The sequence below is a fragment of the Glycine soja genome, chromosome 18 (genome assembly GCF_004193775.1).
Source record: "Glycine soja cultivar W05 chromosome 18, ASM419377v2, whole genome shotgun sequence".
Classification (NCBI taxonomy): Eukaryota; Viridiplantae; Streptophyta; class Magnoliopsida; order Fabales; family Fabaceae; genus Glycine; species Glycine soja.
Window position 1 is genome coordinate 50,214,181 of NC_041019.1, and position 12,702 is coordinate 50,226,882.

The following is a 12,702-nucleotide window of genomic DNA, read 5'->3' on the forward strand; positions in this document are numbered from 1 at the left end:
TTTATAGGTATTTTATATTTGTACTTTCTTTTTTGATAAACAACATGAATTTTATTATTTAAATAAGAGAACTTAACCTTAGCATAATACATGCCATAGGTCAACATAAAAAGATCTGAAACTTAAAGCCACACAAGTAGTAAGGGAACATAGTAGAAAAAGATTTACACAATTTGAGAAAACTCAAAACACATTTATATACTTCATAATTTGACCTCTACATCATAATTAAGTGTCCAATAATATTTTATAATATATTAAAACATGATTAAATAATGATATTAAAAAATAAACTATCGAGGATAAAATTTACTTATAGACATTTCATTTATAGATGATGGTATGGAATTATTGGTAGATTGCCTCGAACTTGATTCATGTGCAACAGTTGGATCCATTCTATGGTATAAGAAAAATGTTGGCTCTTGTGGAGATGGCAACTCTATTGAGTGACTACTGAGATATGAGACAATTGTCAACATTGTAGGTCTAGCATCCGGATTTTCTTGAACACATAATAAACCAATTCGAATGCATTTGATGACTTCAATGTTAGAATAATTATCTCTTAATTTGGGGTCCAATGTGTTCAATGGTGTTTCATCCTTCCAATGTCTCCAAACCTGTAACAATTTGTAAATTTGGCCAAATCATTATATTTTCCTACTTTTATATTGATTTTATTGTACATTAAGCATAAGTAATAAAAAATTCCAAGATTATTGCACTCACAAAATTTAGAAGACCATCAGCAACACGATGTGGTTCGTAGGAGCCTATATTCTTTTTTCCACTAATAATCTCGAGAATCATAACTCCAAAGCTATAAACATCTGATTTGTCTGAAAATTGTCCAAACATAGCATACTCTGGAGACATATAGCCACTGCAAAATTATGGGAAAACCGAAAAAGTGACAAATAAGCTTAAATATATCTTACAAGGGATGAAAATCATAGGAATGAGTATTGAAAACTTACTATGTTCCAATAATTCTATTTGTACTTCCTTCCTGTTGATCTATTTCAACAATTCTAGCAAGACCAAAATCTGAAATTTTTGGATTCATATTTTCGTCCAACAATACATTGCTAGGTTTAAGATCACGATGTATAACTTTAAGTCTAGAATGTTCATGTAAATATAAAATTCCTCGAGCAATTCCTCCTATGATTTTGTGACGATCAGACCAACTCAAAACCTTTTCTAGTTTAGTATCTGTAACAAATATTCATTATGTGAGAAAATTAAGCGATGCATGTTTTGTAATCAATCACTTGAATTGGTTTAAGATATAATATCATTAAAACATAATGCATGAATACTAGACTTTAAAATACTACTTAAAGAGAAGTCAACGGAATCGAACCAAATAAGAAGTAATCAAGACTTTTGTTTGGAACATATTCATAAATAAGTATCTTCTCTTGCTCATCAAGACAAAATCCTATGAAGGCTACTAGATTTCTATGTTGAAGCTTGGCTATCAATAGAACTTCATTTTTGAACTCCTCAACACCTTGCTTAGAATTTCTTGAGAGTCTCTTTACAGCTATAGGTCTTCCATCAATAAGAATTCCCTAAAAATTTAGACAATAATTTGTGTTAAAAATAGGAGCATATAAGAAAGAAGATTTAACATGTTTTCTTCTACCTTATAAACTTCTCCAAATCCACCTCTACCAATCTTGTTCTCGTGTGAAAAGTTGTTTGTTGCAGCTTCGATTGTTGCAAAATTGAATTGTAATGACTCAATAGTTGAACTTTCCTGTCCAACTAAATAAAATATTTCAATCATTACAATAAGTTTGTAAACTTTTTTAAGATTTATAATTTAAAAGTTAGTATTAAAATTTCGTTCTTTTTCTAATATACTTACAATTTTCTCTGAGAATAATCTTATTATTCTTTCTCGCCTTTCTTGTTATCAGATAGAAACAAAGGGTAGAAAGTATTCCCAATACAATGAAGGTGGGGATAAGGATAATGATAATAGTTCGTGAGTTATTTCCTGCATCAAAAAAAACACATGTCATTAGGTCAAGGTGAACTCATAACAAGAAAAGAAGCATTTTTTATTAAAACAAAAATATTATCGGTGAAAAAATGACTTTGATTTGAAGCACAATGTGTGCCCAAAATTAAACCTTGAAATTTTGATACAAATCAATAATTCTATAGCACAAATGCTACATGACCTAAGTACACTAAAACTTAAAAGCCAACAATAAAATGTTATCACATATGATAACAATATACCCTTATAAAAACGTTATCACATATAGAGTAGTCCTCAAAGAAGGCCAAACATCAATATTTTAGGGATTTGTTTTTTGCACCACCTATTTTTTAAATACACCATTTCTTTTTATTTTCTTAAATATATTTTTGGTCTCCATTTTTTTAATTTTTCATTTGGTCTCTAGTATTTTTTTTCTTGACTTTTTTTCTCAAAAAAACAAAATAATGGTCAAAATGTTTACCATTTGAAGGTGACATGTTAGGTTAACAAAGCCAATATAATGACATGGATAAAATGCAAAATATTTTTTTTCAAGGACAAAAAAGTCAACAAAAAATTTATCATTGACAAAAAAAATCCAAAAAAAATTTAGGAATAAAAATATATTTAAATCTTATATTTTTAATTCCAAAAATACCTATTAGAAAAGTCCATTTAGCATACTATCCATCCCTCTCAGGAGACTATCTCATTCCTATAAGCAAAGTTGTATCCCCTCCATTAACCACACACACTACTACCACCATTAAATCTATTAAAATCCAATTAAATTAATTAATTTTCATTTATGCAATTTTAGTTTATGAAAAATCAAATATCTCTTAGACAGTTCCCTTAGGACGTTGGGTGTGAATACTATTAATACAATCTACATATTAGAGTCCAAAGAAAATAATAATACTTTCGTATCAAAATAAAATAAAAAAAGTTATTTGAATTGAAAAGCCACAAGTTTATCACTGGTTTAACTATTGACCAGTTTTCTACACGTCTAATTTTTGTAGACAACTTGAAACAAACTTGCTATGCATATTAAATGTACTATTTTTCATATATAAAAAATATCCATGAATATCTAATTATCTTAAGTACAATACATGGATCCTTGCAAGACTAAATAAAAAGTATGTTTCATTTCAGTTAATTTATAATTCTTTTGATTAATTTATAATTTTATTTTAACAGAAATAAAAGTATCTGATAGAAAAATTATTTCACCATGTTAGACAAAACTAACTAAATTTATAATTCTTTTGATTAATTTATAATTTTATTTTAAAAAAAATAAAAGCATCTAATAAAAAATTCTTTGATTTTGTTACAAAACCAACTGAAAAGATAATTAAAAGCTAAAAGATTAAGTGATAGCTAAAAGCTAAAACTTGATAGTTAAAAAATTAACTTATCGAATCATAAGACTATATTTGATAATATATATATATATATATATATATATATATAATATATATATATATATATATATATATATATATATGTAAGCTAAAAAATCAGTAAAAAGACACAAATGGGCATATTTGGTGAAGTATAATATTCAAATAATAAATATTATCAATAATACAATGCTTAAAATAAATAGTGTAATATAAAAAAAGTGTATGAGGAATGAGTGAAAAAAATAAAAATAAAAAAAAACAAAATTGTATTTTATTTAAAAAAAGGTAATTAACAAATTTAATAAATATATGAAGAATAAAAATGAAATAAAATATAAGAAGATAGAACCTGGAAACTAACCTTTTTCAACAATGCTACTTCAAGACTATGTTTGATCTCTAAAATTAATTGAAAAGAAAGTTGAAAAACTAGTTGGTATTTAACATAGGAAGCAAGTACCTAGAAACAATAAAGCTAGTTTATTAGATTATAATTATTCGATAAAATTATCTTTTAAATTAATTGAATAATGTAAATGACAAAAAATAATACACATATTTATATGATAATTTTATATAAATTTTAATTTTATTTTATATACAAAAATATATTTTGATGTATTATAATTTAATTATTTTAATTAATTTTAAAATATTGGAATTTTTATTTATAGATAAATTATTTTTCTTATACTTTTAGTTTCAATCATAACATTTTTTATATTATTATATATTTTACCATTAATCTTATGTTTTATATTAAAATACATTTAATCAAGTTGAAAATAATATAAAGTAAAAAAACACTACAAGATAACTTTATTATCTTAATTAGCTTAATAGTTAAAATAATTCATATAATATAAATTTAATTTTTATCATCATCAATTAATGAAGTATAATGTTAATATAATAAATTAAATATTATAAAAAATACAATGGTTAAAATAAAATAGTGCAATCTAAAAAATGTATAAGAGAAATGAGTGAAAATAATAAACTAAATTTTATATAAAATATTAAAAATTTAAATTAAAATAAATCTAATATTTATCATCATTAATTTCATAAAGTATAATGTTAAAATAATAAACTAAATATTATAAAAAGTACAATGATTAAAATAAAATAGTGCAATATAAAAAAATGGTATAAGAGGAATGAGTGAAAATAATAAACTAAATAATAAATTCATGTTTTATTTAAAAATATAATAAAATTTTAATAAATATTTTAAGGATAGAAAAATAAATAAAATATAAAAAATTAAAATTTAGAAATTAGTGTTTAAAAAATGTTAAAAACTAATTGAAATGAGTTAATAACTAAAGTAGTGTTTTAAAAATTACTAACAACTACTGGAAATATTTGTTTATTGAATAGTGTTTTAAAAATTACTAACAACTACTCAAAATAACATACCGAATATAGTCCAACTCAGCCTACCATGTTTACTTGATCATATGTAACATGGGAGAAATCTTTATATGGTGTAGGACAATCATGTCACTTATAGTCATGTTTTCCAATAATCACCTAACATGTGAACAATTATCATTGATATGATATCATAAAAGTTAATAAATTTATTATTTATAATAAGTTGTGATTGAGTGTGTAATATTATAGTAAATATGTAACCTATTTTCTCTTTAAACATATGCATATTTAAGTTGGCATGCAAAATATATATACAGATTTTAAATGGATGCATATACTTAAAAATATGAAAACCTGAAGGTGAAGTATTAGTTGGTGTCGTAGGCGAGAGGTTGTAAAACTGGAACAATTCAAAGCGGAGAATACAGCTAGGATACAACATTCGTCCACCTACGCTTCCCAAACGAGCCCATGGAATTACTCCAATCATATCATTTAGGCACGCGCTGCAATCTTCGTTAGATATATCCAAGGTGCATTGAGCAAGAATATACAGCCATTGACGATCATTCAATTTCAATGGTACGGTTTGATATTTGTTACTAGTGTCCCCTGTTTCGCTAGCAACAACAGATAATCTAGTGGATATGAATGTCAAGGCTTCAGAGAATGGCACCGAATTGGTGTTGCTGGCATTCCATTTCTGATAGCTAGGACTTGTTTCCATGGTGAAGGACCGATTCGAATAGCGAAGCCAGCAGTGATTGTACCAAATTGTAACGTCCGTAGCCCAACCACACTCGGAGAGGATTTTCTCCGTCGCGTTTTGGACGCATTGTCCACAAAGGTAACGAGAAAGGTCGCCGCGACACCGGAAAAGGCCTCGCAGTGTTCCGGCTTTTACCGAGTATCTGTCGCCACTGGTGGCGTTGGAAGACAAGTCAGAGAAGAGGGTCTTGCGGTCTGATTGGAAAGCAGTATCATTCACGTTTTGGTTTGTTGAGCAGTTGTGGTAAATATAGCCAGGATCTTCTGAATATTCTGAGTCTCTTTCTGGATATTTCGTTTCAGGAACCAGTGCTTCTGATGCCTCATACGTGAGGTTGCGGTAGAAAGGGTACAGTTGATACCTAATGTTACAACTCGGAAAGAAAACTCTTCCTCCTTGCTTTCCATCGCAGCATATTTGGATTTTGGACTCTGCTGAATCAAGACAGTCTCTGCAGTGTTGGGGTGAAAGATCTTGTGTGCACTGAGCCAGACAGTAAAGGGTCTGAAATTCTGATAAGTTTGCTTGCTTTGTGGAGTACCTATTACCAGAATTTGCTGCTTCTTCTGCAGTTTTCCTAAAGGTGCTGGCCAACAAATTATTGAAGTTTTCTGGGTTGGAGGAGATATTTGCCAGGTTCCACATATAGTAAGAGGGTCTTGTGTCCACGGTGGAGAAGAAAGTGACGTTGGAATACCGAACCATGCACTCGTCGTACCAAATCACACCCTTTATGGACAGGGAACACTCTGGGTCTGAAGATAATCTCTCGGTTGCGTTTACCACGCAGCGTGCGCAGAGCTGAGAGGGTACATCACCCCTGCACATGAACAGACCGTACACGGTGTCGGAGGAGTTTGTGCTGCCGAGGACTGTGTTGTTGTAGAATAAGGTTGCGTTGGCGTTGGAAGATAAGGAAGACAGGAGGGTGTTGAGGTTCTTTTCATAAGCGCTGTTGGCAGTGGTTCTGTTTGCGCTGCAAATTTGGCCAATAATAAGAGGGTCGGCGTCCTGTGCTTTAGTAGTAGTTGCAAAATTGAAGAAGAAGCAAACAAAGATACAAAGAAAGATAAGCTTGAAGGATTTCCAAGGCATGGTTATTCTGTTAATGCTCCACATTAACATTATCATATCATGATGGTTATGCATGTCCGGAATTTCCTTTTGTGTTATAATGGAAAACAAAATATAGGGTGGAGTTTATTTAACATGGCAGTGAGGAATAGGGCAAAGCAAGTCAAGGCAGGGTACTCGTGTCTCGCTCATTAATATGGTCTTGCCCCATATTCATTCTACTGAAAATTCTTATAATTTTCATTAGATTATTAATTATATTACGTACGTGTGGAAGTAATCTCAAAGGAAAGTTAGAAGAATCTACCCAACAAAAAAAAAAAGTTAGAAAATGTCAAAACAAGTGGCTCCAATTTGGTCGCAATTTGAATGTTACGGGAAATTGCCGACATTTGCAGTTGTAATTCGGACCCAAAACCCTTTGGCATTTTTTTTATGGGTAATTTATATTTGTACTTTCTTTTTTCTGAGCAAAATGAAATTTATTGCTTAAACAAGATAACATAACCTTAGGATAAGAGAGGTCGTAGATCAACGTATATATAAAGTTCTAATATATGAATTGAAGCCATATTACTAAAGGCACAATGTTATCCCCTGAATGCCAGAATTGACCATACTTCACAATTTGACCACTATGATGACATAATTAAGTGCTAAATAAGACTTTATAACACATTATAAACATTATAATGACTAGATAATGATATACAGAGTTAAATTTATCGAGGATAGAATTTACTTATAGATATTTCATTGATAGAGGATGGTAGGGAATTATTGGCCAATTGCCTGGAACTTGCATGTGCAGCAATTGGATCTATTCTATGGTACAAGAAAAATTTTGGTTCTTGTGGGGAAGGCAATTCAACTGAGTGACTACTAAGATATGAAGCAATTGTCATCATTGTAGGTCTATCATCCGAGTAATCCTGAATACATAATAAGCCAATTTGAATGCATCTGATGACTTCAATGTTAGAATAATTTTCTTTTAATTTTGGGTCCAATATGTTCAATGGTGTTTCATCCATCCAATGTCTCCAAACCTGTAACAATTTGTCAGCTTGGCCAAATCATTATACTTTCTTACTTTTGGATTGATTTCATTGGACGTTAAGCATGATCAGTAATAATAAAATGAAAATACTGCAAGATTATTGCACTCACAAAATTTCGAAGACCATCATTTACTTGGTGTGATTCATATGAATCTATGTTTTTTCTCCCACTAATAATCTCAAGAACCATAACTCCAAAACTGTAAACATCTGATTTCTCAGAAAAATGTCCAAACATACAATACTCTGGAGACATATAGCCACTGCAAAATCAGGGGAAATAATAAATAAGCTTAAACATATGATGTTAAGGATGAGAAGTGTAGGAATAAGTACTTAAAACTTACTATGTTCCAATTATTCTTTTTGTACTACCTTTCTCTTTATCTATTTCAACAATTCTAGCAAGACCAAAATCTGAAATTTTTGGATTCATATTTTCATCTAACAGTACATTACTGGGTTTAAGATCACGATGTATAACTTTAAGTCGAGAATGCTCGTGTAAATATTGAATTCCTTGAGCAATTCCTCTTATGATTTTGTAACGCTTAGACCAGCTCAAAACATTTCCCAATTTAGTATCTACAAAAAATATTCATTACATGAGAAAATAAATCAATGCATATGTTTTGTAATCAATCACTTAATTGGTTTAAGATATAATACATTAAATATCTTAAATGCATAATGCATGAATGTTAAACTTCAAAAAACTAATAAAGAGAGGTAAGTAAACATCAAACCAAATAAGAAGAAGTCTAGACTCTTGTTTGGCACGTATTCATAGATTAGTATTTTCTCTTGTTCGTCAAGAGAAAATCCTATGAATGTCACTAGATTTCTATGTTGAAGCTTGGCTATTAATAGAACTTCATTTTTGAACTCTTCTACACCTTGCTTAGAATTTCTTGAGAGTCTCTTTATAGCTATAGGTCTTCCGTCAATAAGAATGCCCTAAAAATGTTGATGATTATTATTTTGACACAAAATAGGAACATATAAGAAATTAAGCTTAACATCTTTTCTTCTACCTTATAAACTTCTCCAAATCCACCTTTACCAATCTTGTTCTCGTGTGAAAAGTTGTTTGTTGCTATTTCAATTATTGCTAAGTTGAATTGCAATGACTCTATGGTGGAAGTTTCATGCCCAACTAAACAAAAATACTTCAATTGTTAAATTAAGTTTGTAAACTTTTTATGTTTTCTAATACAAAAGTTAGTATTAAATTTGCCTCTTTGTTTTTACCATACTTACAATTTTTCCTAAGAATAGTTTTGTTATTCTTTTTTGCTTTTCTGCGTATGAAATAATAGTAAAAGGTGAAAAGTATCCCTGGTAGAGTAATGCTGGAGGTAAGGATCAAAATAATATTCCGTGGTTGACCTTTCCCTACATTAAAAAATTAAAAAAAAAAGTGGCATTAGGTCATGAATTGATAACTAGAAGAGAAATGACTCATTTTTCTTTAATTTCAAAATATTATTGGTGAAAAATGATCACGATTTAAAGCATAAGGCGTGCAAAAAAAAATAATGACAGAAAATTTTATACAAATGAATGATCTTGTAGCACAAAAGCTACACAATCCAAATACACCAAAATCTAGAAGTAGCAAAAGCCACCATTAAAAATGTTGACACATTTGATTCAAAAGTACCTAATAAAATATGGTAACACTTAGAATAGCATAGTAGTTGTGTACGAAGGCCAAATTAAAGTAGCCTAAATTCAGTTACATTTTAAAATTTTAACATACTTATCAAATTATTAAATATAGGAATAAAATATCTTAATTAATTATTTGTATACTTTTATATTTGTTCTTCAATTTAAAATGTTCCATATGTTTTATTTATTTTTATATAATAAAATAAATATCCTCTATGTAAAATTTGAATAACTATATTAAATGAGAGTATTTTAAAGTTTTTTTTTTTAAAAAAAATAGAGTATTAGTCAATGAAAGTGTTTTTATGAGTTTCTCTCAACAATATCAGTTTTAGACTTTTTCGTAACATCTTGTCTCTTTCAATCTATTATTTTTATGTTTATTTCTAAATTTAAGTTTAAATAATTTTTAAAAGAAAGTATCAATGGTTAAAAATAACCATGTATATCACAATATAAATATTTGATCATAAATCTAAATTTTTATGTTCAAAAGTATTTATCTATTGCAAATTAAATTAAATGAATTATAATATAATTTTATATTTAATTTTTTTAATAAACTTGATTATATAAAGTAAATATTTATTTGTACCTAGTTGGAAGAGATAGGCTCTCGCATTTGACAGGTAGGAGGTTCAAACCCCTACTTGTTTTCTTGTCATAAGGTAAATATGTGTGGAAGCTGGCTTGGACTGGAACATCATCCATCTTCTCTTCTAATTTTTTTTTTCCAACAAAAAATAAAAATACTAAAATGCTAGTTTCTTTTTAATAAAGGAAATATTTTCTATTGTATTTTATTTTTCCATAAAACATATAATCTATGTCATGTTCAATAATAATAATAATAATAGTAATATATTTCCTATTCATTTTTATTTCTAATTTTAATCTGTACTCAATCTTTTTCCAGTTGTGCAAAATAAAAAATTAAATAAAGCACTCGAATCATCCTCGTAAATTTTTGGAAAAATCTTAATAGTTGTATATAGGAAAATGTTGAACATACACCCCATTTTTTTGGGTGTATATATAGGTAAAAAAATGTAATAAATGATATGATAAAAAAATAAAGAAAAATAAAATAAATACTATTTGATCATAACAGGAAAAACCTGATGATGATGATGATGGAGGAGGAGGAAGAGGAGTACTGGTTGGACTTGGAGTCTGATCCGTGATGAGGCCGTAGAAAGGGTACAGTTCATACCAAACGTTGCAACTGGGAAACCCTACTCTTCCTCCTTGTTTTGCATAACAACATATTGGAAGCTCACGTATTGCTTGCGCAAGACAGGTTGTGCAGTTTTGGGGTGACAAGTCTTCTGTGCACTGAGCCAGACAGTAAAGGGTCTGAGACTGAGACAAGTTTGCTTCCTTTGTTGAGAACCTTTTAGCAGAATTGGCTGCGGCTTCTGCAGTTTGGTTCATGGTGTTGGACAAGAAGTTCATGAAACTGTTTGTTGAGTTGTCGGTGATGTCGTTCGGGTTATACAAAGAATATCCGGGAGATGTGGCCACGGTGGAGAAGAAGCCGACGTTGGAATACCGAACTATGCATTCAGCGTACCACATCACAGCCTGTTTCGAAAGAGAACAGCTTTGGTCTGAAGATAGTTTCTCGGTTGCGTTCGCCACGCATTCTTTGCAGAGGCGAAGGGGTATATCACCCCTGCACATGAATAGACCGTACACTGTGTCAGAGGTAGTGTTTGTGCTGCCGAGGACTGTGTTGTTGTAGAATAAGGTTGCAGTGGCGTTGGAAGATAAGGAAGAGAGAAGGGTCTTAAGGTTCTTTTCGTAGGCGCTGTTGGCAGTGGTTTTGTTTGCACTGCAACTTTGGGAAACAAAATAAACCTGGTCCACGTTCTGTGCTTTAGTAGTGGTTGCAAAGTTGAACAAGGTAACAAGGACGCAAAGGAAGACGAGCATGAAGGAATTGGAAGCCATGGTTGTATGAATGTTCTACAACACTACCATACTATTGGAGGATTATATAGATGGATTTTTGCTATTCAAACTTCGCGTATTGTAATGGAAAATATAGGTACCGTGAAATTGAAACTTATAATAATTTTTTCCCCATCAACAACATAATTTAACATGGTAGTGAGGGATATAGGGGCAACGTGCAAACATTAGCGAGTCAAACACTCATGTCTCGCTTTCGTTACCTTCATACACTGATTCCACCCAAAATACTTGTAGTTTTTTTAGATTATTATATTGTGTGTTGAACATGTTTTGAAGAAAGTGGCAAAAACAGAAATGAGGGAGAAGATCGAGATGGTAGCCTGAAATCCTCTGTTGATAAAAAAAATTAACAAATTAATTAATAACCAACATTTTCAATCAAATAAAAAAGTGTCTTGAAGAAAGTTAGAAAACGTCAAAACTAGGGCAGCTCATAGTTTGGATCAGGAGAGAATTAAACCGAAATATTTATAGGTTCAGCGAGTCTTGTATTAAAAACCCAACCGAACTATTATAGGTTTAGTGAACCAGTTCTATATTAAAAAAATTGAACCAGACTTATACCAGTGAGACATAAAAATACTCAGGCACAGCAGAAGCAAACAAAGAAAAAGATGAACTTTTGTACTCTATTTCATTCCCAGACGGTGCAGAGGGTGGCTTTTTAGTGGAATATATATTACAAACATAAAAATAGTATTAAAAAACTACTTAATGAATAAGGAAGACCATAAGCGGTTGTAAACAAGAGGAGTTATAAATTCAATAACACTCATCGTAATATTATACGCACCAAGAGGAGACACCTACCTTGACAACTTTCTCTAATCTTAGCAAAAAGGTTAAGGTTCAGTGGTTCACTGAATTAGATTTTTACATTGGTGTATAGAAGTAGTGAAATGCTTTAAAAAAAACAGTTTAGTGTAGTTTTGTTAGTTGGATTATTAATAGTTTGGTGCAGTTCAGTTAAGGTTTATTCACGTTTCTTCAATAAAGTGTAGAATATTTTTCTGCTGAAAATGTTCATTTGATGTTAAATAACTATACTCGGTCACTTATTGAAGAAAAAGATGGAAATTAAATAGTCTACACTTTATATACTACTAAACTAACTAACATATAACTAATTAACTAACAAACTAATAGATTTCTAGCTAACTCACTCAACTTATATGTCCTATTTTTTGGGCAATCTAATGTTAGGAATGCTCTCACTTGGAAAGGGTTACTAAGAAGCTTTGAATTGGTGGCAGGACTTAAGGTGAATTTCCACAAAAGCAAACTGGCGGGTCTGGAGTTATGGAGGACGAGCTATAGAGGTATGCCTCTATTTTGAATTATCAGGTGATG

The 12,702-nt window shown here is 30.1% G+C and overlaps 1 protein-coding gene across 1 annotated transcript; it reads right to left on the reverse strand.

The window, feature by feature from the left end:
* Positions 1 to 293: 293 nt before the first annotated feature.
* On the reverse strand, positions 294 to 11,429 carry LOC114397380. The gene is made up of 14 exons (XM_028359434.1): positions 10,494 to 11,429; positions 8,962 to 9,096; positions 8,736 to 8,857; positions 8,448 to 8,658; positions 8,049 to 8,286; positions 7,811 to 7,964; positions 7,366 to 7,689; positions 5,152 to 6,766; positions 1,880 to 2,011; positions 1,655 to 1,776; positions 1,370 to 1,580; positions 981 to 1,218; positions 733 to 886; positions 294 to 623 (listed from the first exon to the last, which is right to left on the reverse strand). Exons 1-14 carry the CDS (start codon positions 11,326 to 11,328, stop codon positions 294 to 296), a joined length of 4,821 nt encoding a protein of 1,606 aa, XP_028215235.1. The 5' UTR covers positions 11,329 to 11,429.
* Between the last annotated feature and the right edge of the window lie 1,273 nt (positions 11,430 to 12,702).

Bases quoted from the DNA above. Each gene is read 5' to 3' on its own strand.
- LOC114397380 (XM_028359434.1), bottom strand. From the start codon at position 11,328: ATGGCTTCCAATTCCTTCATGCTCGTCTTCCTTTGCGTCCTTGTTACC. The intron at 9,097-10,493 runs GTTTTTCCTGTT...TTTTTAATGTAG, and splicing joins TCCATCATCATCATCATCAG to GGAAAGGTCAACCACGGAAT. The intron at 887-980 runs GTAAGTTTTCAA...ATAATTTTGCAG, and splicing joins AATAGAATTATTGGAACATA to TGGCTATATGTCTCCAGAGT.